The following is a 26,178-nucleotide window of genomic DNA, read 5'->3' as shown; positions in this document are numbered from 1 at the left end:
AACAGAAAGGCAGATATGGCCAAACTCCCTGCCAGGCAGGCTGTCTGTTAGTAGAGTCCAAAGCTAGGCAAGCTTCCATTAAAACCTGTCTGGTCTCCTTCTCCAGTTCTGCTGAAACCAACACATTCCCAGACTACTTTCTAATTTTAACAGATTGGTATTTTCAGCAGAAAAAATTGTTCCTTTACCAAAATTTCCAACCAACTCTAATTTGTGTATGATCACATTTGTATAAGCACAAGACATTTCGACAAAATGTCAAGCCTCAGGAGCCTGGAAATAAATTTATGAGAGAACTGAGGGACATCAAAATTGCCTACAAAGACACAGGGACATCTTTCTCTTTATGGCTTAGTCAGAAATTCCTTTGAATAACAGAAATCTGTAAGCACTGTAAACGAGGTTTTATTCAGACTAGCAGGAATGTTTTCTAGAAGCACATGGCTATTCAACATAAGACAGCATAGTCCCATTTAGAAGAAAGTGAAGTACTTCATGCATTCAGGAATGAGAGTATCTTGCACTATTATAGCATGAAAAAATGGAAATGCTTTCCTTAATTTTCATGCCACAAAACAACCACTTAAAATAAAGAGCAGCTTGTGTCTCTGGAGCCCTTCAAAGAACTTTCTGTTGGCTAAACTAATTTATTCTCCCCAACAACAGTCTGTCTTAAAGCTACCAGTCTCTGCTGGACAACTCTGTAGTCTATAATCAAGAAAAAAGGTGAAGCTGCAATGGCTGTAGTTGCACAAAGATTTACTTGGACGTATTAGCCTCAATCTATTCTTTCTTTCTTGTACTTTAACCCCAGCTGAAGCAACCAGATTTCTTGTGTCCTAGTGTGTTAGTAGAACAGAAAATTCTGGCTTCAAATCTTGCTGGCGCAAACGGCAGATAGGATAAAAAAATAATCTAAGAAACTAAAAAAAATAGGTTTTGGATATAATTTAAACTGGAGACATATATAAGCCATCAGCGATGATCTAGCTGGTGAAGAAAGTCACAGCAGCTCAGTTGTGAGGAATGAGCACAGCAGGAGATGTCTGGTTGTGTTAAAAACATCAGTGACTCATGATCAAGGCACCTAAATATTACAGAGCATAGATTTCAATGGCTTTTCTGTAATAATTTTTGTTAACTTTCACTATAAAGCTCATAATTTTTCTAGAAATGTTTTCTTGTCTAAACACAACTTTTCAGAGTCACTTATGTTTGACAGACCCCAAAGGCCACAAAGCTACTGTTTTGTATTTGGTTGCCAAGGCGGATATCTCTGTCTAATGGATTATAAGTTTGTCCCCTCCTTGCCCATCCCTTTTTTTGTTGTTCAGGAGATAACATTCCCACAAGCGTCCAACGTATCAACTCTTCAAGTACACTTATCTGCAGTAGATAAACACAAAACCCCACATGCACAGATAGTCTTTGCTAGAAATGGCATTATTTGATGCAAAACCAAAAGGAGGAATGATTAATACTTTTCCTTTAAGAGCTTTCATTAGGCTTGTTGTCTTCCATGGAAAATGAGATTGTTATAGCATGACCTTGAAAGAGTTCACCCTTGATAAAGTACTTGACATGATTTTGCTCTCAATGTTGTAGTTAACCTACTAGTTCCAAGTGTTTATAGGCTTCAGTAGGGCATGTTCATGGCCAATTAATATCTTAAACGCAAGTTGTCTCTGGCTACCATAACAACAGAAACATGTTTAAAGTTGCACTAGCTACTCCAAAATGAAGCAATGTTTGGGAAGATCAGGACACAGAGAGGCACCGATTTGTAACCTTTAACCCCAACTGATCAACTGTCCAATGCACCAGTACTGCCTATTTAAATTTTTTAACACATGGAACAGATGTAAGGGTGATGGTTTAAAAATATTGATTAAAAAAGCAGTTGTATTTTTATGTATGCATGAGTCTTAAGGTATTTAGGAGAAACAAAGAAGTACTAAAATTTAGTGTACATTAGCAAGACCTCTCTGGGGAAAGCATGGCAACTCCATCTTCTGTTGGTGTGAACTGTGTTAAGTGAGAATCCAAAACCAAACAAGAAATTCTCAGGTAATCCTCTTTCCTCTGATAAGTAAAACTTTTTTTTTTCCCCCTTTTTAAAGAGAGGGTGAGGAAAACTCTGCAAATAGGTGATTTGGGTTAAGTTTCTGTCTTCAGAAAAGTAAAAAATTGAAGGAAAAGAAAACCACGTGTTTTGAGAGGAAATACTTCTCTATTTTTAGCAGCTATATGGCAGAAAAGTAAAAAAGTATTTGCTGAGGTAATAGCTCAAACTATGGTTTGACATCCTCGGGAATCACAGGAGGACTCAAAGAGGACTACAAGATACCAGGAGGCAGTACCTAGTTTATTTTAGGATAGGAGAGAGTAGATCCAGCTCTACTGGTTTGTAATTATTTGTCTCCTCTTTATCAATTCCTTCCCTTTAGGAACTGAACAGCCACCAACAAGTGAGACTGTAATCTGTTGATGTAAATAACTATTTCCAAGCAAGTAAACAATCACAACCTGTTTTCACTCCCTTGCAGTGCAGAGCATTGCCCTTTGAAGGAGACTGTATGGGTAACAGGGAACATGGGAAAGCCAAACTGGCAGCTGGTGGGGAAAGGGAAATTGCCACATGACAAGCTTTAAATACTTTCACCCCAAGCCAGCAGTATTAAACTCACACCCACCCACTTGACCTACCTATAAGTATCCCAGAAATCTAATCAGAAATATTTAGGGAGACCCAAGATCTGGTTATCACTTGTTGACAACTTAAAATTGGTAGACTGCCATTGCATTTGGAGGAACAGTTTGTTTCTCAAACTGAAACATAAAGTGAGACCTAAAGACAAACCAGTGGTATTTAGTGCTGAGTCTTGCTGAAGGTTTGTATGTGGCACCACATATTCAACAATTGTTCTGCTCTTTATAGGGAATTTGGCTCTCAACCAAGGTTTTTTTCCTCCACTTTGTTTAAAAAGGTCGTTGGATAGAGCTATGTTTAGCATCCCAGAGGCTGTTAGGAGCAGGCCACAAGGAGGTTTCCTGATTGCCTAAGAGGCAACAGAGCAGTAACTTACTGGATTCTGCAGGTCAGTTGGCAATTAATTAAGCTATTCATCTTCTGGTGCATGGCTCAATGACAGAGATAGTGACCTTAAAAATATATGAAGGCAGTGTGCATTGACTGCTGTTTCAAAGATATGAGAGGGAAAATTCCACTGTATTAGAGAAAAAGGTGCAAAAGAATTGCTTGTTTCTATGGGAGTGAATTTACTTGGGGTACAGGGATGAGGGCTTGACCTTTGTTTCCACTACTTGTCTCCAGCACTTTTGTCATAACACAGATATCACTCACTTACCCAGCTCAACCCCATGGCTTCTTTCCAAAGCCTGTGGTGTGCACAGAGAGTATAAACAGTTCCACTGTTATGGCAGAGGCATCACCAGCAATGGCTAAAATTTGTCTCTGGGGCTGCTATGTAAACCTTGGGTCCTGAATGGCACCTCAGGGGTCTCAGCTCCAGCCCTTTACCTGCCTCCCCCTCCAGGACACACATATCTAGTGAGAGGGGAGAGCAGTCCCAGCTTCTTCACACTGAGGTTGTGTCCACCCGTGAACTGCTACATGTGTTAAGTGGAAGGGAAATTACATACTGCAAGATCAATGACTGGAACAGCACCATTTTGATTTTTGTATATGTTTTTACATCTGCCTTCAAATGCTCCTGTTACTTTTGCCATTTTCAGTCCATCTGACTCTGGATGATAATACCAGAAACTATCCCTTATCTGTTTTAAGTTCAATTTCTAAACACTTCAAGTAAGGAATGAGAAGTTCTACTTTCATGTTGGTTGTGAGGAGTAGTAATTACGTCCTTACCATTCCCCCTTACTTCAAAAGGCTTTACTGTCCTCATGGAGATGACAGACTGTACAGCAAGAATATTAGAGCATCTCAGGTCCTCTGTTTGGGATTACATGAAAAAAAAGAAGAACAGATGTCTGAAATGTAAAACTTTGCTAGTGGGGGAGGTTTCCAGCATTCTGGGGAGCTGTGATCTAAAAGGAGCTCTTCGTCTTGGGAAGGTGTTGGGTTTAGGCACCTCTTGCACTCAGAGGAACCTTCTGGGACTCAAAACTGTATGGTATAAGGCTGTCACAGAGCCTGAAGAAAGCCAACAGAAAATGATCGTGTTAGAGTGCATGCCTGAGCAGCAGAACCAAGAGTCTTGGTGTCTTGGTTTGTTCACTATTTTCAACTGACAGTACTCAAAAGACAGAGCTTTTAACTGACATTATACACACGAGAAAAAATACTTGTTTCTGTATTCTGGATCTTCTGTGTAATAACTAATGCTGTATATGCCTGCTGCACAACATGTTATTCTTGGAAAGAATGAGATGTAGATAATCTTGTACGGTATTTCCCAGTGACACCTGAAATGTAATGGACAATAAAATACAATTTTTGTCAGTGCAGAGTGCTTTGTTCCATATGCAAAGGTCTGTGAAACACAGCTGCAAAAATGGCACTGTTGCTGAAGTTTCCATACAGTTAGGGATCATTTTTCAGGCTTGCATCCTGCTGTTCTCATTTTCTCAAGCTAACACCACTGAGCTTCTGTAAGTCATCCTGCTGTTGTCTGAGTGCTGGCTCAGAATCTCCTTTTGCTCTGCATAGACCAAGGAGGAAGCTTGTATGCCGCATAAATACATCGTCTTGTACATCCCTTAGCCTTCCCTGTTGCTCTGTTCTGCCAGCTTTCCCTGCCACCTGGCGTGTAGCTCTGGCTCCTCTGTATGGTTCTGTGGGAGCGCACAGGGAATACACAGTGCAAGAAATGTGCTGGTCCTGTGATGGTAGGGAAGGTAGAGCAGGATGCAGCTGCAGGCAGGTAGCAGCAGGAGGTTGTGGAGGGAGATGCTAGATGTGAAGAGAAACTCGAGAGCAGAAACGCTGCTTTGTTTAACATCTGGCAAGACTGAACAGCAATTGGACCGCAAGTTTCCTGAGCTGCTCCCTGAAGACATGTTGCTCCAGGACATGGCAGCACACATGCACTCAGTTTAGCTAGATCAGATACTGCCCCCAGAGCAGACCAGGAAGCACACCCAGCATTTTAGGCAGCTAACCTGTGCTGAGATACTCTGCCATCAGCAGTTCCCCGGCTAGCCAGTTCAAAACTAGCTCTGATGTACCTGTTTCAGCTTTGTGTAGTCACGCCCTGAGGTGAATTTGGGAAGTAATCATGCATATTGCCAGAGCACTGAGTGTACGGAGAGGCTGACCAGAGCAAATACAGCCTGTTGATACACTCAGAGCCCTAAGAGCAATCCACTTCTTGTCAAGGTGTGTCCCTGCACTTTGCAAAGGTCTGGTTTTGGAGGGGCAGTTGTAGAAAGCTCTCCTTTTAGCTTCATGCATGTTGCCCACCAGTTTCCAGGAATGTTCATCTGGTCCATAGGCCTGCCAGTTGATGAGGTACTGAAGCTTTCCACAAAATAATCTAGCCATCAAAGTCTGCTTCCCATGGTATTCTGGCTGCCCTTGTACCCTAACTGCAGGCCAGGAGTGGATTGCTGGTGGAAAGTGGGTGAAAAGGCATTAGCATTATAAGGATTATGGATCTAAGGGCAAATAGACACTGACACATCCTTTCCATCGTTTTGGGTTCTCTGTAGATACAGATGGACAATGACAACATATAGTGTATTATTTTTAAGGTTATGTTTTCAAGTGGGAGGTTATGGAGCAGAGCTGAAGGCAGGAGCAAATTCTGCTATCATGGAATCAGCATGTTTTACAGCTTCCGAAATGTTCATTGCAATACACAGGTAAAAAACTTTAATTTTTTTACACAGCAGGAAGTTGACAAGTAATTCTCACTTTTTTATAGTATGTAAGAATACACAGCATTTAATTTGAGTATGAGCTTTCATGAGGACAAAAGTTGAGCTTTGGATAGAGAAAGCAATAAATGCTGTCTGCTTCTCGAGATGCCTTTGTCTTTGCTAGTAAGAAGCTTAACTTTATTTTGATATACTTGAGTGTGTTTGTATTCATCATCCAAATTGTTTACAACTAATAACACTTTCAATGGTTCCATTTGGGGATTCTTACATTTATTTTTCTTGATATTCAAGACAAAAATTTGAATCTTTTTTACAATTGGCAATATGATATTTAACAATTTATTCTATAATCTTAATTTTCAGGAGTGATGACTATTTATGGTTATAACAGAAATTAAAGTGAGCTACAGGTATTACCTGCAAAACAGGTACCTGTTGTCTCCTGTTTGGTGTCTAAAATGGTGTCCAGAATTTTCTGTCTCTGTAGAGAATAGCTATTTTAGCTACAAAAACTGTGGAAGGAAATGAGATGAGAAAACACATCATGAACAGAAAATTATCTTTATCATCAAAACAGGACAACAGAAACAAGAAATTACCAAGTGAGCAGTAACCCGATCAACAGCTTCAGGCACTTCAGTCAGAGATTTTATTTGGCCATGGCCATTTCATAAATTAGCTTCTCCCTGTAATCCTCCATCATAGCCCTTTTCCAGGAATTGCTCTCCTTTCTTATAGAGGAAAATATAGTGCTCCAATCCTTTGGCTGAGTGTATATTACATGCTTAGAAAGCTATAAAAGGCATCAAATAATAGTTCTGAATGGAAATTCATCATGGTGGGAAACCTTTACTTGTATATAAGCAGAACATCTTACACAGGTTACAAAACCTAAAACTGGCATACCTCTTATTTTCCCTTTTGCCTTTTTTCCCATCATAAATGTACTGAGATCTGAAAAGTCCCCAGCTGCTTTCTTCAGTCTGAGCCCCACTCTTAATTCTTAAGAATCTTCGTAAGTCAGGCTTGATTTATAACAGATTGTCTGTCTTACATTCCTCAAAATATTCTCATATTGAATGACTAATCACATGTTAGCAGACACACAGTATTGGCAAAACAGTCAGATCGTGTGATTTGTGCTTTCTCTCACTAATAGATTAGGAAGCAAAATGATCTGTAGCAGTCTGTGTGATCTGCTGGTAATATGTTCCCTAATTCAGTTCAGGAGGTAGATATGCTGCAGTCACTCAGGTTTTGTGTGTGAAGGAAAATACATTCCTCCTGTGGGCTACGACCTATTTTAGAAATGCCTTAATCCAGTGGTAGCTAAAGAGGCAGTATTTTTATAAAGCCTTATATAAGATCGCTATGTAAGGCTCTTCTATCCTTTGTGTGCATGGTAGTTTGTATTATTTTAATTAGAAAGGGTTGCATATACTCTTCAGATTTTTATTTTTTTTTTTTTAAACACTAAATCCTTTGGTATCAGTACAATTGGAGAGTCAACCATTAAAACTACTGTTCAGCAAGAAAAGGTTTAGAATAACCTACATTATGGTAAAATCACAGCTGTGAAAAGTGATTTCTAGGTTCTGTTATCGAATAGTATGGATTCTACCAGGCAACCTAGGAAGAGGCTCCTCATTAATCCATGAGATACTTTGGAACTAGGAGGACACAATCAATTCCAGATCATGTCTTTAGTTTTGTAGCATTTTGTTGTTGTTCACTTAGGAAAACTTGATTCACCTTTGGTGTAACAGACAGCAGCTGCAGCCTAAAACAGCAGGTGAGCATTCAGTAAGCACAGTTTTATATCTCACTGAAAGGCTTCCATATTCTACAAACCAATTCTACAAAAGTACCTGTTTCAGTACAATTTGAAAGCTTCATTTTGAAGCAGTAATACAATGCTACACTGCAGAAAAGGGTTCAGTAAGAGCAGTTAGACCTCCCCTGCCTTGCAAGGAAGGGTTGGATGCTGTCAGGGCTCTGCGGGGGCCAGCAGCTCCTCAGGGCATGGGAAGTATTGGGGGGTCCCCAGGGCCAGCATGGCAGGAGCTTGCAGCCAGAACCCATCACACAGCACCACCTGGGGAGCAGGGCCGGGGTGAGGGGGTGTGGGTGTGCAGGGCAGTCTCCCAGGGGACTGTCACCCAGTCTCCCTGGGGACTAGGACAGGCTGAGATTAGTGCCTACAGAGGGTCTTGACAATTGTCTTGGTAATTAATACCGGTTTTAATGTCTATTAACACTTATTTTCTCCCCACATAAATAGCCTAACTGGAAAGTGAATATGGTCTTCCCATCACATAAAAGGGAAAAATCACTGGGATTGGTTTTACAACTGAGGACACTTGATGGCTGTATCTTTCAGCCAAGGTGGGCTCAGTAAGAAGATAACTTTTTTTTTATATATAGGACACAGCTTTCCCCAGTGACAAAACTACTTGCAAGAATGCTGCCCCTGCAGTTTGCTGCTGAGCTGTGCAATAGCCTGATACCTGCAGCACGTCTCTAATTCCATACGAATTCTTGTACAGTCTTCTTTCCTAAACTTTCTGAACTTTTCTACACAGACTTTTTCTAAAGTCTATTGCTTCTGTGCCAGAGCTTTGCTGTGATTAGAGATTACTGGAACAACATCTTTGCTATCAGTTCATGACTTACTGGTTGACTAGGTGAACTGCCTTTGAACTGAACTTGCTTGCTTTTTTTTTTGTTGTTGTGTTTGTTGTTGCTGTTCTTGTTATTGGTAATTGTGAGGAACTTGATGCACTTACTCATTAATCTGTATTTATCTTTGACTTTGTCCTCACTGCAACTTAATCTGTACTTATGGGAGCTGCCCTCATGCTTGTAGTTCAGTTGCTTTTGTCACTGCTTAGCACAGCTTTTTATCACTTGGTCAAAGAATCCACTCATTTCCCCATAATAACGTCAGTTGCTAATGTCTCCTTGTGCTTTCTGGCATTCAGGCTAAATATCAGGCTTTCTGACATTACCTAATGTTTCTATACCAGGCTTGTTATTCTTCCAGGTCCCAATAAACAGACTGTAATAATTCATTTTTTGGAATCAAGATCAAGAGTCTCAAGCCCACCGGTCTCTACTTTGAGTTGTCTTGGAATAACACAGTATGGTAGTCTAGTACTGCTTAGAGCTGGTACCATCCTTGCCTGCCTTGCTCTGAATTCTGGTCTCAAGTGTGTCTTCACCGATAACTTTAACTTTTGTGTGCTTTGTAGGTATCATGCTTTTGTGTCATGCAGTTGACAGAAGTGACAAACATGGTCACTAGATGTGGGAATTTCAGTGCTTGAAATTGTTAATAGTGTAGTGTACAAAGAGAAAACCTTTCTGCTTGACATTACCAGAAACATTTTACATTATGGTTTGGATTTGGGAAAGGAGATTATATCGAGGTGATCTGAAGCTAACCCTTCCCCTCTTGCAAAAAGCAAGTCTTGATCTTTTATGACAAGAAGTGATCAGCAGTGAATCTACATTTCAAATAAATGCATTTAATAGAGGACATGGTACTTTATCTGTAGAATGTCCAGCCTATCCTGTGCTAGCAGTGATACCTTTGTTATTCATTGAGAAAGAGCGACACCCGCTGGTCAGGATATATAGTGCCATAAATTTTAAGTGTCCTTTGAACGGTTTTAATGTGTGGTTTGGAAATGGAAAAAGAGAGAGAGAAGATCCTCAACACATAAATACAGAAGGGAACCAACGACTAGCTGGAAGTTACAAAAACTAAGGGACAGTGCTGTGTCCCTTAGTAAATGAATGCCACCAACTGCCCTCTTGTATACATTGTTACACACATGCATCTTGGTACTTTGCATCACCCTTTTCTCGAAATTTCGTAAACCTCTTTTTTTTTTGAAGTTTATAGATTTAGTTACTTTTTCTGAGGCCTAATAGGAGATGTAGTTGAAGATGTAGTGATAGTGTCTGCAGAGTATGTAAGAATATCCAGTTCGCCTCTTTGCTTAACTTAGAGTGGAAAAGGAGAAAAGGTGTAAAGAGCACTGTCATCCACAGTATCTTGACATTTAGAATGTGAGTTATCCTTGGGTTTTTATTTTTTAGTAGTGAGGGTAGTAAAAGAAGACAAAGGAACTTGGAAAGGAGGTAACTGAAATGGCAAGGATCTGGAAGAAATGTAGGGGCTGTACTCAGAGGAAGCTTTCCATACCTTTATACATGCATTTTGCTTGGAAATAAGATATGTAACAACGGTAGGAATGGTACATCAGCCTCATAAAAAAGATGAGAAACAACAGAATGGTTAGGTTCAAGAAGTGTTTGGTAAATTTATCCTGGAGTTTGATGTGGTTATTTCAGGGACTGGCAAAGTTCCTATGTTGCCGTGACTATTGACTAAGTTTCAAGAGATCCAGGTTCTGAATGTTTTTGACACTGTCCTGATGTTGGACAAGTCTGTTCACCTCTTTGCATCTTTGCCGTTTACCCATCACTGGAATTACTAATTGAAAGTAAAAGCTGTCTGGATAAAGAAACTGTGTGATACAGCACAGCATCCAACCGAGTGGGGTACTCAGTGACTGTGAGGGCTTCTGTGTAGTATTGTACTTCTCTCAGATTAAATGTATGAAGAAAAAGAGAATATTATAACCCTGGTTACCTTACTTTTATACCTGCATTTTTGTTATATGGAAAGCAGTGCTACTCTGTAAAGAAAGGCTTGAGCTGTGCATATTCCCATGCCTAGACTCTTACCATATTGGACACTGGCAATACACTTTTGCTCTAAACTCCTTATCAGCTTTCTCTTTTCCATTTAACAAAGGCTGGCTCGTGTTTCAATGTCTCCTCTCAACGTTTTGCTCTGGTTTTCTTTTCTTTCTTTCCCCCCCCACCCCTCCTTTTTTTTTTTCTTTTTTTGAGTATCACTCTCTAGTCATACTGCCTACAGGGAGAAAGCAGGACTTCTGCCCCCTCTGCTGGCTGACATCTTTGGTCAGTGTAGCAGCTCATTAAAACAATGCATCAGTTTTATTATGACTTGGGCAGATCTTTGTACCTTCTAAACATACCACCATTTTCAGAGACAGAAGAATTTAGGACTGAAAGTTAAACTGCTGAATAATGTGCTTGGCAACTTGTGTATGTTGAAGCGAAAGAAGTAGCAGGACCGGGTGATGGTTTGTGCAACTAGTGAATCATGAGAACATGCCTACTATCTGTCCTGTGCTAAAGGTGCTGCTAGCCTTGACTAAGATGCATTATCTACATTTTTCCCTTTCAGCCTTATTTTTCCTAAAGACATTTCAACCCTAGGTATTTGCCATTCATGAAGAACTAGAAATCATTAAGATGCCTACCGTGAACACATTTTGCTTTGTTAATACCATCAAAAGTGGTGAAACAGCTTCCTGAATATGAGAGACTCTGAGAAACCAGATTTTAATTTTCAGTAAGCATGTTAAACATGTTTCCCCATTGGCTCCTTCTCTCCTTTACTCCTGGCAGTGCAGGTCTGGCTTGTTCTTTTACACAGTGCTGCTGAATCTTAGCCCTTTACTAGCTGGCTCTCAGCTAAGACAAGGCCAATGCAGGGCATGCTCAGGAACAGAGTTCAAGACAACCAGATAGTAGCTAGGCATCAGGAGAGGTTTACTGAAGGCATCCCGAAGATTGTTGCCCTTTGAGGGATTAGTTAGGAACCTCCAAAATCTTGCCTTTTTAGATGTCTTAGTCTCCTTTGAGCAGATTTCAGAAAAAATACTGAACTGTTTCAAATTCCCCTTTGAAAATCAATGCAGGGTAATGTTTATTTATTAATTCTGCCAACAGATCAAAATGTTAGTTAGACCCTTGGGATAGAACCAACAGCTCTGAACTCTATGCCTGGGTAAGAACATATTTTGCAATCTGAAGCTGTCTCCTTACAACAAGGTGCCTAAAATCATTCCCCTAGGTTTGGCCAAGTCTTTCTACTTGGTGCTAATGACGAGCTCCTTCTGCTTCAGAGCTAAAGCATGTGCTTGGGCTTAATACCCTTCTGAGACTGAGATTCATACCCACATCTTCCACCTCCCGGGACAAGACCCTAGCAATCTGGCTGGGAGGCCAGAGTCACTTGCAGAACAGTCTTGAAGCCAGGGAATTTGGAGGGGTTTGTTGTCAAACAGCACAAACTTCTGACCCCCGATATGGTTATTGAAAAAAGAGACTGCCACAAACAATCAGACCACATTAAACCCCCATCCCCCCCTATGTCTGATCTCAACTTTCTGTATATTCAGCACAGGTTGCACTCAATCCATCAAAATTCTTCCATAAAGATGATGGGCATTGTGAGAGGTTGAGGTAGTATATGACCATTTTTTTCCTGTGACTCTGCCTAACAAATCTCTTTCTGCTGCTCTTTTCTATGGGTTTTTCAGGATGCAACAAGGTCAGGGCTACTCCATGAGATGGAGCAAAACAGGAGCAGGGGCTGACCCCACCATAAGCAGGGACAGTTCTTTCACCAGCAGGGCTGCTGCTTTAAACCACAGCATCCAAGTACAGCGGACAGAGCAGCGTGCTGATAAAAAGGCTCATTGGCAGCTCCAGACAAGTTGGACTGCGAATTGACCACATATTTATTGTGATTTGTAGTAGCAACTGAGCACTGGAAATAAAAGCTACCTGCAAGAAGAGCTCACAGATAATGCATTTTATGACATTGGTTTTCTTAAACATTCTTCTATTATATGGCATGGTAAAGTCATTCTTCATATGGACTTCACAAAATTTATACAGTTCCTTTTCTATTATATTCCCATTATATTTTTTAAAAGAAAAAGGAAGCCCATTTTCTCTTTTGTGTTAGATAGGAGTAGTGTTTTAAATCGTAAATTTTGATTTGTACTGAAATAAATCAGCTAGCTAAAGATATGGAAACAATTTAAAATGTTTATTAAGGTGATGAAAACAAAAAAGTACTGTAGAGAATTACCTTCAGGCATTATAATAAACATTAACATTCCGTCTAATTCCCTGTGAGTTATGAATTACAAAGCTGGAAAGAATGGTATTTATTATTGCTTCCTGTTTCCTGTAGCATGCATAGTGGAATTGCATGTCTGATTTTCTGAATCCCTAAGTTTTACCAATCCAGTAATTTAGGCTGGCTAGTCCTCTACTTCTGTAGAAACCCTAAACTTGTATGATAATTACTAGTGCTATTTTCTTTTTAGTTATCATCTTACAATATTATGCTACCACACCTAACTTGGAAGCATCTGAAAAAATTACAGTAATGCCTGAACCAGAATACATAGTGGTGGATAGCCATTCTTATCCCAGCAGAGCTCACAGCTCAGAATAGACAGAGAGGAACCATTACCTTTGCAAGCCCATCACGAAAAAAAAATTAAATAGATCTATCGAGATGATCTTTTCCCCTTCTGTTTGACAGTACTGATCTACAAAAAGCCCACAGTGTTACTGTTTCAGCATATTGGAGATGTACCACTCGCTACCCATCGCTTAAGCAAGGTTTGATGGAGGACTAAGAGTTCAAATAAATAACTTTCACACCTGTAGATGACAGAAATAGTTAAAAATAGCCCAACAACAGGATCCAATCACACAGATTCCTGAGATGAGCATCACAGAATTTTCCTGTGCAGATTTGGTTTTCTGCTTTACAGAAAACAGTAACTATAAAGTACTTGTACTTTGACCAACTCTTCAGTAACTACACAGTAATTATACTGTAACTATAAATAACTCATAGAGAACTTTTTAAAGTGCAATTAGGTGTCAGAAACCTATGCAGGGGGAGGATGCTATAGAAATTGAATTGCCATTGTATTGGAAATAAATGGGTGAAATTAGCTAGAGGTGGTGCAGAAAGAAAGTCAGGTGAGATGATCATGGTTTCCCATGACTGTCGAAGACCTGTGCTAGGTGCATTGTCTTTCCTGAATGACCCCTAAAGGGATGCAAGAAGAGTAGGAGCAATAGCTGTCATGCAGATGACATCACTGTCCCAGTTCTGGCAGTGGACAAGAGCCATCAGAGGGCTTTTGCCTCTTCTGCACAGTATGCTCAGCCTTGCAGGTAGATATTGACTGAGCCACAATGGGCTTCCTGAGGGAGCTGAGCCCAGGCTGGTGGGGAGGAGAGATGATGGCCTTGCAGGGTCATACGTTGCTCCCTTTTCTTGGGGGGGGGCTCAGCCATGACGGCACATTATGGCAGTGGCTACCCCTCCAGCCCACTGAAAACCATCAGCTTGCATTGGGGTGAATTGTCTTAGATGAGCTATTTTATATCTATATCTATTTTTATATCATTTTATATCTATATACGTGTATTTACACTTACTTTCTATATGCTATATTCTATATTATGTATTCTTGTACTGGGCTTTGGTGCCCAGGCGCCGGCAGCGGGGGCTGCAGGGGCCGGCTCTGTGAGGAGAGGCTGTGGCCGCCCCGTGCTGGACACAGCCGGTTCCATCCGGCTCCAGCCGACTGCCGCAGGGCACAGCTGGGCCCGGCAGCCAAGGTGGAGCTGTGTCCTGGGGAACACACTTAAGGAAGGGCAAAAATACACATAGGCAGAGAAAAGTGAGGAAAAAAAGCGTGGGGAACAGCCCTGCAGACACCAGGGTGAGAGCAGGAGGGGCGGGAGGTGCTCCAGGCACCCGAGCAGAGGTTGCAGCCTGTGGAAGGGCCCATGGTGGAACAGAGGAACAGTGTGAGGAAGAGGAGGAAGGAGGGGCAGAGACAGAGCGTTATGGACAGACCGCAAACCCCCGTTCCCCACTCCCCCATGTCACTCAGGGCGTGTGTGAGGGAAGGAGGCATAGGAGCTAGGAATGAAGAAGAGGAGTTGAGCCTGGGAAAGGAAAGTGGGGGCAGAAAAGTTTTCATTTTCTTTGTTTCTCACTGTCCAAATCTATTTTAACTGTCCACATCTATTTTAACTGCCAATAGTTTAAGTTAATTTTCCCCGAGCTGGATCTGTTTTTCCCATGACAGTAACTGGTAGGTGATCTCCCTGTCTTTGTCTTGCCCCATGAGCCTTTTAATCTTATTTTCTCCACTTCTGTTGAGGAAGGGGAGTGAGAGAGCAGCTGGGTGGGCATCTGGCAGCCAGCCAAGGTCAGCCCACCCCAATTCTATAGTCTATATGTAGTCTATATATTATGTATATCTACTTCTATATAGAGAAACTATGTATATACAAAAATGTACACATATATATTTATATGAACACTGCATAGTCCACAGGAAATGAGCAGCCAAAGAGTGGTCTGAGATCATGTGGGTAGGATGTTTTCAGAAAAATGGCAACCAACCAGTCATAGAGAAGTATGAAAACATGTGGGGTATCACATAAAAAAAAATGTGAGTCTCCAGGTATGTCATAGGCAGGAACGTCACACTCTGACACCTTTCTGGTGTAGACAGGAAGAGGCAGCTGGTCCTATCAGCCAGTCACAGAGCAGGCTGCGAACAAGTGGTGTACAATGTTTTACAAAATGGCAACCCCCAGGGACAGAAAGAGGTGAAGCGAACAGATGAGGTGACTGGAAGATGCACAGGACTTTGGGGCAAGTGGGATACATGGTGGGCAGTAGAGTCAGGGCTTCCCCTGCCATTAGGGCGGTGGCACCCATTGTTCCTCATGCTGGGTCAGGGTTGTCCTCATGCTGCTCTTGCCCTCTGCCAAGCTCCCTTCGGTCTGTCACTTCTTTGCTGTACTCTGGGCCCTGTCTGTGTGCACCACCCCAGGTATAGTCTGGCAAAATGGAACCATCACTGCCCTTCATATGCTGGTAGTGTTACAGAAGATGCAGCCCAAGATATGGCCAGTCTTCATCTGATGTATATTTGGGCCTGCCCCATACTGTGTGCAGGACTTGACATTTGTTCATGTTGTGTTTTATGGGAATCCTTTAGGCTTGTTCCTTAGCCTGTCCAGGCACCGCTAACCAGTGTCTCTGCCCTCAGGTTTAATGACTGAACCCCTGGTTTGGTGTCATGTGTGGGACTCGGTGAGGTGCATTTCATGTCCTCTTCTGGAACACTGATAAAAATTACCAGGGCAAGTCCCTGGAGAGACTCCTAAGGAGCTTATCTTGTCACTGGTCTCTAGGTTGAACATGAATCTTTCCCCTTCCTGTTAAGCTCTTCCTCCTATGTTTTTCATGTAAAAGCTACCAAAAGTATACTATAGTTCATATATTTATTTCTGTTTGCTGAAGTCTCACAATTTTAATAGTATAGCCACCAGAGCTGTTTTTTAGTCTGTCGTTTGTTTTCAAGTTCTCCAACTAGCCTCGTCAGTAGTGTTTATCTTCTTCAGATGGGTTTCTCATTGGAAAAATATCTCATCACATGCAGGACTGTAAGAGGTTTTAATTGCTGGTTTGGGAGATTAGGAGTTTAGATACAGCCTCTTGGCATGGAATCAGAGGAAATGACAGCTGGAAGAGCTGATACACAAGAGGGAATGTTTCTGGCTGTTAGTGGAAGAATTTTCAGTTTTCTTACTTTTCTCTTGTTTACACGTGACCTTAAAAGATGGTGACAACTATAGTGCAAACATATCAGAAGTCTTGTCTTCCTGGTATCTCCATCAGAGTTAGTCATACATCACTTATTTTCACCAGTTGTTTAAATATTTAATGTTACCAATGGTGGAAAGATGGCTGAGACACTGTACACATCATAGTAATGGGTATTCTGCCAGCATTTAAGCGCTTAATCAACTAGGATCCAATTGCACATTTTGTTTTCCAATTCTCATAACTTTTCAATTCCACTTTTATTAATTGTTTTTTTGAGGCAGGAGTATATATTTTGAGACTTCTGAGGTTTTTTTCTTGGTCTGAATGGTGATACTAGAAATACTGTGGTAGTAGCTATTTCTTCTGTATTTATGTATGTTTTGAATTTATGGAATGCATTTAATGGAACATTTTTCATTGAAGTTACTGTTCCTCACTCCACTCATATGTCTAATTCTACTTTAATTAATGCATTATCAATTGTAACACCTTTCTACTGCGGCATGTAAGTTATATAGCAATCAGTGAAAAATGAAACTTTCACTATGACAAGTTTCTATGGGAAATTATACTGGATAATGTGATATAATTCATCCTTCCTGTCATTTTTATTCCATGTTTCTTGAAAGTTATTGAATGAAAAATGATGACATTCACTTGACTAGGAAGAATTAATTGATTAAACACAAAGTACTTGTGATGAAAAAGTTATGTGAATGAGAGAGCTAAAACTAGGTCTAGATTTCCAATTCAACTGGATGAGTCACTAAGCACTCTTTTCTTTTTACAGATTTCTCTTGGTGCTGATTTGTTTAATATTCAGTGTATTATCTACTATAGAGCATTATTCTGAATTTGCCAGTGGAACCCTTTTCTGGATGGTAAGTAAACTTTTTTGGGAAAGACTCTAATCAGTTTGACTAAATTTAAATTGCTTTAGGTAAACAAGGCAAATAACTGTTAAAATTACTCGTGCAAAAGATGCTACCAGGACATTTTAAATAGTACCTGCTTTCATTAAAGGAAGGTCATAGTTTGATGTGGATGATTTCTATATCTTTAAACTAAGAGGGTACTTGATAGATTAACAGTTCTTAAATACTTGCTTTTCATAGGGTATGAAACTAACCTGTAGCTCTTATAGTAGACAATGGGTGTTCAGTGTGGAACAGGGTATTCTATAGGCAGGAATGTATTTTTACATCTCTTCAAAGTGTTATGGTAAAAAAATGACCAAGAACCATGCTTTTCAGAAGTATGTACATCTTGATGGTAAGTGTCAGACTACTTTGCCAGTATATAGAACAGGAAGGAAGAGCTAGCACACTTCTATACATCAGTGATTTGGCTTTGAAGTTGGTGCTTGTTAACTGTTGTAGCTGTTAGAAATCCACTAAGGTGTCAGGTTCTTGAGCCTACATTAAGTTTTGTACTTGGTGTTTTGCAAAAGCATAGAGATTGTGTTGCTTATCTAATGTCCTTTTCTTGCTATTAGGATCTTAAGTAATAACAGGTGTTGTGATAGAAAAAATTGTTTACTTGGAGATTTACAGAGGATGCTTATTATTTTCACAGTGGCCAGGTAAAAATGTTGTTGCTGGACTGAGTGGCTAATTTGCAGATAAAATGTACCTGAATGTATTACCAGTCCTGAGCTATTAAGTCTCTTAAAAACGTGGCATCACATCCAGCAACCATCTATAAACTTGCAATACGTATACAATATTTTTAAGTGTTAATTTGAAGTAGGTGGGAAATAAAAGTACAAATAATTTGCATGAGGACTCTGCATAATGCTCCTCCTTTGTTCCCCCCTGCCCCTTTGCAACTGTAGAAAGTTAAGAATGGAGCCTAAACATCCTTGATAAAAATGGAGTAAATAACTTTCAAAGAGGTGCTCACAAAATCTGTATTTTAGTCATTCAAATCCTCTGATCTCCGTGTGGGACAATCTCAGTATTCTTATTGTAACTTCTTTTTTCTAAGTGATGACTTCTAATGTGATGGATTTTGGTTTTCTATCTGGTTTGAAAATAAAAATTGGTTACTTGTTTGTTTTCCTGTAGCTTAGACTACATTAAGTATATGCAGCTTTTGTGTGCAATTGACTAAGTCATCATTAGGATCCGTGAGTTATTTTGGGATTTGGATTAATGTTAATCCTGTAACTAATGTTGCTGGGCCTTTAAGCCATATTTAGTGTCAAACAAAGTGCAGTGTTCTGCCAGTCATATGTAGTCCTCTCATACTAACTGAGAGATGTAGAGTGATTATAGGTCTGGGTAACCACCACTCAAAACAGTAATATCGGCAAGGATTCAATGCTTAGCTGATTGTTTTTATGTAGGCAGTATATGCATGGGCAGACACAAATAATTGGACAAAAACTAACCAGATGAAGACAGATGTGTGGTTCACAAAGTGCCCACATAGCATTGCTAGCTATTTTTAAGTGATGTTTTCATCTAATAAATGAATCATGCATAGTCAGTGGCAGCACTAGAACAATTTCTTGGCCACACTGTGTTACAACCTTACCCTGGAGGACACCTCTCGAGTTTATTTTCCTCCCTGTTGTTTCCTTAGTTTCCTTCCTAGAAACAGCCAGCACAGAGGTTAGCTGTTCTGCTGGCTACTGTAGATTCACTTGCTTAGGAAGCATTTACCTTGAACCTGTGAGTCTTAGAGTTTGCTCTAAAATAAATTCACTTCAATTACAACACTTGAAAAATTGTTCAGAGCTAGTTAACTTAGTTTATTTTTTCATAGAGTTGTAAGGGTTCTTGTTTCTAGTAGCTAAATGGTTAGACTCCTCTCGGAGCACTTTTCCCCAACTTTACCTGAAGGAATTTCGAACTGCATGTCTCATTTTACCCAGGAGAATGCTAACCCTGCAGAGGCCTGGAGATCATCGCTCTCTTTACTTGGTAGTAGGTTATTACTCTGATCTACTTTATACCATAGTTGACTGTTTATATAACCAGAAAGAGCTTCTCTCATGAAAATATGAAAACACATGCCTATGCATTCTGCCTTCCATGCCACTCTGCTCTCTTGAAAGTGTTTGAGAACAGTGCAGACTGACAGTATCATAAGAAACAAAATTGGACCAAAGCATCCATTTGATCAAGTTCAAAATGAAATTGATTTTTTTCTTTCCTGATTGAAGGAACCTGTAATTCTTTGTATATCCCTGTTAGTGTGTCGATAGCAAATAAGTACTAGTACGTGATGCTAGTGGGATTTTCTCACTTTTGGAAAAACTGCTTTTCATTATATTGAGGTAGATTAACAGTTGGGAAGGATAAACTTCAAAATTGTGATGTTGAAAGTTGGCAAGGGCTGACAAGAAGGACAGCATTTGCTACTTGCAGACATTTAAATGTTTTTATATTTTTTTAGAGAGGGTTATATGATGTGCCAAATACAATTTTGGGTCACTGGTGTCAATATGGCACATTAGTAACAGATGTAACTGTAGATGTGTCCTAAACCACTAAAGTCTTGTATTTTAAAGACTTATTTTTTTAATATTCTTAATACATCTGGGTGGCATAGGATAATTTCTTGTCAAGTGTGAAGCCTATCATCATTTAGACAAGCTATGTGAGTATACCAAGGAGAGGATATCATAACAAGAAGGCCCTCCAAAGCAGTGTTTGTAGTTTGAAGGGAAAAAGGAGACTGAACAAGCAGTTGCTGGAACTTATTGTAAAAAAAGCCCCAAACCCTTACACTCTCTCCCTGCTCACCCCCCCCACCCCACCCCCACCCCCCCGCCATGTTTTCAAGTCTGTGTAAATTTAAGTGAATTCTGGAGGAAAAATATATCGCTTTTTGACACTGCATTTGAATGTTAATGCAAATCTGTCATCTCTGAGACTATTGGAGGCATTGCATAGTCACAGCTTCTGATATAGGCTGATGCTATGCCTCCCCAAAGGCCAGAAATTGCTCTATTTGACGTCCTTGCTTGGACTTCAAGGAAACTACTGTTCTCTGCATTTGTGAAGAAAACACAACATGTAAATATCTCCATCTGATCATCACTGTGGTAAAATCAGTTTACTTCCATGGCAGTAGAACTGGTGAAGTTGCTTGTCTAGAACTTGAAAATGCAGTCATTTGAAGGAGGTTTTTATTCTCATGCTACCAAATATTTTGTGTATTCACTACCACTCTTGAGAGTGGTTTTGCCAGCTCTGTCTGAGATAATCTAATTTAATTTTTCCATATACATACATTTTGTGATCTTCATTAATTCCTGGTTGTTTTTTTTTTCTCCTCTGACTATTTAGCAAGCCAGCAAATGAGGAAAGTGACAGTGGCGCTGGCACAATGAATCATGCTGATAAACACCAACAGAGTAGATGGTGAAGAACATAATTCCTTCTAAATTTTTTATACTTGCAGAGAGAAGCTTGGAGTTTCAAATCACAAGATCACAAGACTTCTAGGTAGAACAACGATGTACATGTTATTTCACAATCCACAGTCTGCAGTTGGCTTTTATTCAGATAGCTACATGAAGTGTGGTATGAAAAGGAATTTTTAGTTTCCCCTGCTTTCCTTGGTCCTGGATCTGTACTCTTAGGAGCTTTTTCAGTTGTCTATCCATCATTATTTAGGATCTACTGCATGAGAAAGTTCTTGTATAATGTCTGGGGAAACAAGCACAATGGAATGGGCCACAGTTGTGAATAAAGTGTTTGCAACACTTACGGTGATACTACATTGCTATCTGCTTTCTAAACTTGCACTGTCTGCCCCTCTGTTCAGCTCTGCAGATGGAATTTGCCAGCCAGGAAGGGCAAACAGGTTTTTCCAAAATGATTGTGCCCATTCTAGTTACAGATTGCATAATGGGAGGTAATAGCATCTCCACTTGTCATACTGCATAGTATGCAAATGCTAGATCTCACAGAACTCTGGAACCATGTGCCTTGGTAGTTTTTTCTTTTCATACAGTCACAGAATAATTCAGGTCTCCAGTCCAACCTCCTGCTTAAAACAGGATCAGTGATGAGATCAGACCAGGTTGCTCAGGACGTTATTCCGTCGGGTCTTGAAAACCTGCCAGGATGGAGATTGTGTAGCCTTTCAGGGAAGCCTGTTCCAATGTCTGACTATCCCTCATGGTGAAGATAATTTTCCTTATATCCAGTATGAACCTTCCTTGTTTCAATTTTGGTTTGTTGTCTTTTGTCCTTCTGTCATTCTTCTGTTTTCTTTCATCTTCCTGCCATGTACTGCTGTTAAGAACCTGGCTCCATCTTCTCAATTAACTCCTTGGATGTATTGAGAGGCATCTCAGAGGTCCTCCATGCATTCATTTCTCCAGGCTGAACAAGTCCATTTTCCTCTACCTCTCCTCATGGGACATGTTGCCCAACACCCTGACCACCTTGATGGCCCTATGCAGAACTTGCTTCTTGTAGTGGTGGAAAAAACAGGTGCAGTATTCTAGGTGCAATTTCATGCGTGCATAGTAAAGGGGGGTAATCACTTCCCTTGTTATCCTGATAACTTTCATCACTTCCTTGCATTTATAGGAGCTTGTCTTTAAAGATCTACTGGCTATGGTGAGCTTGTTAACACTTCAGACCTGTCTCCCATGGGATCCCACCTTTCAGTTCCCTGAATATTTGGACGTTTGTTTTCCTGAAAGGTAGGGTCTGTACTTCAGGGTCTTGAATCACATTATTTCTTGGATGCTACATCCAAGGCATTGTCATTGATTATTATATCCCAAACTAATTTTTCCTTGTGTATCTGAACAGCAGATCCAGCTGTTTCATTCCCAGATGCCCACTTAATACCTGTATCTAAATGTTACTTCTGAAACACTTCAGAGATCTGTCCAATTGCTTGCATCTCACTGTGTTGCTCTTCGAATAGGTGCTAGCTGAATTAAAGTCCTCTATAAGAACCAGGGCATGATGTAGAAACTTTCTTGAGTTCTTTAAAGAAGATTTTTCCTTCTTATCTTGATCAAGTGGTCTGTGACAAACGTCCACCGTGATGTCACATTTAGTAGCCTGTTGTCAGACCATGATCTAGTGCACTAAGTTCATAATACCTGACTACTGAAGGAATTCTGTCATGTGTCTTTTAAGTCCCCTATCTGATGTCCCTGTGCATTTCTTCCAGTATCTCATGCCCTAAATATTCAAGCTGTTACTCTCTTACAAAATCCTCCATTTTGATCACCAGAACAAATTTGCAAAACCGAGCAGCGTACTGAGCTGAAAGAGCAGTGTGAGGGATGACTATGGGCAGGTCCGTAACTGGGACTGTTGAGAGGACTTATTCTATTGTATACTAAAACTAAGTTTCTGAAATTAGTGTTTATGAACTTGAGATACAGCTCACAAATTATAATGCCATGCCTAAGTAGCACAAGGTGAGTAACCAGGGGGTGTATTTTGTTCTAATAGTAGAATTTGAGGGTAGGGGAGCAAATGTGGCTTTCTTGCCTTTTTGTGGACCACATGGTAAAGCCAGTTCCCAACACGCATGTGATCATCAGAATTTTGGAACCGGTTTACTGGTTTAAAATTCCTTTAAAAAAATGGATTAATACTCTTGGTAAAAACAGGGAAGAAAAAACCTCTTAAATAGGTGTCGTGTTGTCCTCCCCAACCTGCTTCATTACTGTTGGTACTCATGAAGATTTTTTTCAGGATTCACTTGCCTTTTTAATAGCTTCTTCCAAATAAAAGTCAAGAACAGTGCGTATTTCTTTACAGTCAATACTTAATCTTGAGTCAATACTGTTCACTTTCTGTCTTTGATAAAATTGACTTCTAATTATTACTTGTGTTTACTTGCTACCTTCCCAATAGTTTTCATAAGTGCTCCTTAAATAATCTGTGACTGAGTGCAGAACGAGTTTGTGATTCCTACCTGACCCGCCGAGCTGCACCCACATGCACTTTTCTGGCAGGAACTTCGCTTCTGAACAGTGTTCACCTTGTAGAAGGCAAAACCTGACAGCTGTTGCTTTGTTCCATCATCCTTATCTGTATCTTTTCATTCATTTTTTAATGTAAAATTCTTTCAAAATGCATATTCTGAGAAATTAAGATAACAGGCATAGTATTATTTCTTTTTAATTGAAAAACCTACCTGTTTGAAGTGGTTTCATCCTTCAGTCCTTCACCGGTATATTTACAGATGGTCTGGTGACAAATAACTAAAAGAAGAAAAAGTTAGCCTTTAAATACTAGCGTTGGTTTTAATCTACTTGTTCTTAAAATAAATATATGCACTTTTATCATTACCATGGATTCTTGTCACGGGTCAACTCAATTTCCATTGACCATATTACCCAGCGTTCTGACCATTTTACTTGCTTTTGCTTTCACTTGTTGAAATTTTTCTTGTGAGTTTAACAGATCAATCAAATCAGTGTTGATTGCTTATTATGTGTTTCATGACAAAAATTCTGTTTGCTTAACTGTTATTTTTCACTTTTAACATTTGTAACTTGTATGTAAGTCTCCCTTTCATACTCCTTGTTCTAAGAATTGTCCTCTAAAATCTTACTTATTGTGGTTATTTATTGAAGTTACGCTTCTTCTTCAGCCACTTTCTTCTGTGGCAGGTCATCAAACTTATGTGGATGTCTGCTTCCTGATGTATAAAGATTTATTTCAGGTGTGTGTATACTATGTAACAAATTAATATATTTTCATTAGGTAGTATTATTTGGTGTTGTTTAAAGCAAGGAATATCTTGAACTATTCTCAAAGAGTTGCTGATGTATTAGCACAGACTTTTTGCTTGACCACAGGCAAATCTTGAAGTTTTTAGATTCATAGAATTATAGAATGGTTTGGGTTGGAAGGGACCTTAAAGATCATCTAGTTCCAACCCCCCTGTCATGGGCAGGGACACCGTCCACTCAATCAGGTTGCTCAAAGCCCCATCCAGCCTGGCCTTTGATACTTCCAGAGACGGGGCATCCATAACTTCTCTGGGCAACCTGTTCCAGTGTCTCGCCATGCTCACAACAAAGAATTTCCTTCTAATAACTAATCTAAATCTATCCTCTTTCAATTTAAAGGCATTCTCCCTTGTCCTATTGCTACATGCCCTTCTTAAAAGTCCCTCTCCAGCTTTCTTGTAGGCCCTCTTTAGGTACTCGAATGCTGCTGCAAGGTCTTCCCAGAGCCTTTTCTTCTCTAGGCTGAACAACACGAACTCTCTCCACCTGCCTTCGTATGAGAGGTGCTCCAGCCCTCTGATCCTCTTTATGGTCCTTCTCTGGACTTGCTCAAACATGTCCCTGTCCTTCTTATGTTGGGGGCCCCAGAGCTGAATGCAATAGTACATTTAGATCCTCATGAGAGCAAAGGAGGAGAATCCTTTCCCCCACAGTAGCTAAGTGACTGAGACTAAAACTAAAAAAAAAAAAGTGTTTAGGAGAATTTTTTATTAAAGTTCCTATGGAAATTATTGTTTTTATTTTAAAAATTTATTCCAGAAAAGGAAAAAATTACTGTTTTCAGCAAATAGCTCATATGCTTATGTTCGTCTATCTTTTCAGGTTTCCTTCATTGTATCACTTTTAGGTAACATTTTATCCTTCAACTTTGTCCCAAATGTTAATTCCTTAATATATAGTTATGATTTTATCTTACTCTAAGATGGTTCTATTGAAGAATTAATTTTAAAAAGTTGCCAAAGCCTCTTGTATAGGCTTTTGCCTATACAGCAGGAGGATGTAATGTTTCCTTGATGATCTTGTAGTTTTTGTGTCAGTTTTGATTTGTAAGTGGCATCTAAATCTTTAAGGATACGGCATTAAAAAATAAACTTTACAGTGGGCCAGGTGTAATTCCTCCTTTGAGGATTAATGTGATTATTTTCATGGTTAGAGGTCATATATTTTTCTACCAGGAGAGGTCACCATGGTAGTTTACAAAAGACAGATTTTTACTTTTATTGTAAATGATCTTGCAAAAAGAGGGGTTCTTAGCTTGTGGGAGTCATTTAACTAATTGTGCTGTTCTAAAAACAAGAACAAAACATTTTTATCATACACATGATGTTTTTACACACTATGAGTAACAGAATGCAATAAATCTTCAATTTGTATGACAGCGTTGTAGGTGAAAGGGAAATTTTTCACTCTTGTAATATTTTGATATTAACTTTTAAAATTTAAGAATACTGAGTCTTCTTGACTTCGAGAAAATATTATGATTTTGCTATAAATCATACTGATTCAACTTTGTTAATTTAATTTCCACTTGTATGCCATGATGCATTTAATGTTGTGGTCATTGCAATGGAAATGAAGGAGGGATAGGAAGTACTGTCTATCTTAATGTGCTTTCCAGTTCAGAGCACATATCTGAATGCAGAATCACTGCAACATTTTCAGGCTAAGTGGTAATGGCAAAACGGTGTAGGAGTTGATATATTGAATTGGACCAAAGCTTATTTATTTCAGTGTTGTATCTCTGATAGTGGTCTGTTTTCAATGCAAACAATGAAGACTTTCTTACAAAACTATTATCTATTAAAATATGTAAAGCACTTCTGAGTCTTTTTTTCTTTCACCAGGGGTCACTACAGTCCTGATGAGTGGTTTCCTGCTGTAGTTTTCTCAGGCTTATAAGACTTTAAAGGGCATGTGCTGTCCTAGAAGCTTTCTGCAGCAGAGCCACAAACAAGGTGAATAGTCTTAGTGTTTCAGCTGTGATCACCTTCCCTGTTTCAGCAGGGCTGGATCCTGGATTCCAGTGTTTTTTCTA

At 39.8% G+C, this 26,178-nt stretch overlaps 1 protein-coding gene across 1 annotated transcript in view; it reads left to right on the top strand.

Annotated features, from left to right (window-relative positions):
- Window positions 1-26,178, top strand: part of LOC101911269 (potassium voltage-gated channel subfamily KQT member 1-like) — a 510,981-nt gene that overhangs the window by 9,111 nt on the left and 475,692 nt on the right. The window contains exon 2 of the mRNA XM_055809352.1: window positions 17,205-17,295. Coding sequence (XP_055665327.1) covers window positions 17,205-17,295 — 91 coding nt within the window. The remainder of the gene's footprint in view (window positions 1-17,204; window positions 17,296-26,178) is intronic.

Source organism: Falco peregrinus, chromosome 6, assembly GCF_023634155.1.
Source record: "Falco peregrinus isolate bFalPer1 chromosome 6, bFalPer1.pri, whole genome shotgun sequence".
NCBI classification, from domain to species: domain Eukaryota; kingdom Metazoa; phylum Chordata; class Aves; order Falconiformes; family Falconidae; genus Falco; species Falco peregrinus.
Note: the sequence above shows the minus strand (reverse complement) of the source record. Positions and strands in the feature narration are given on the sequence as shown.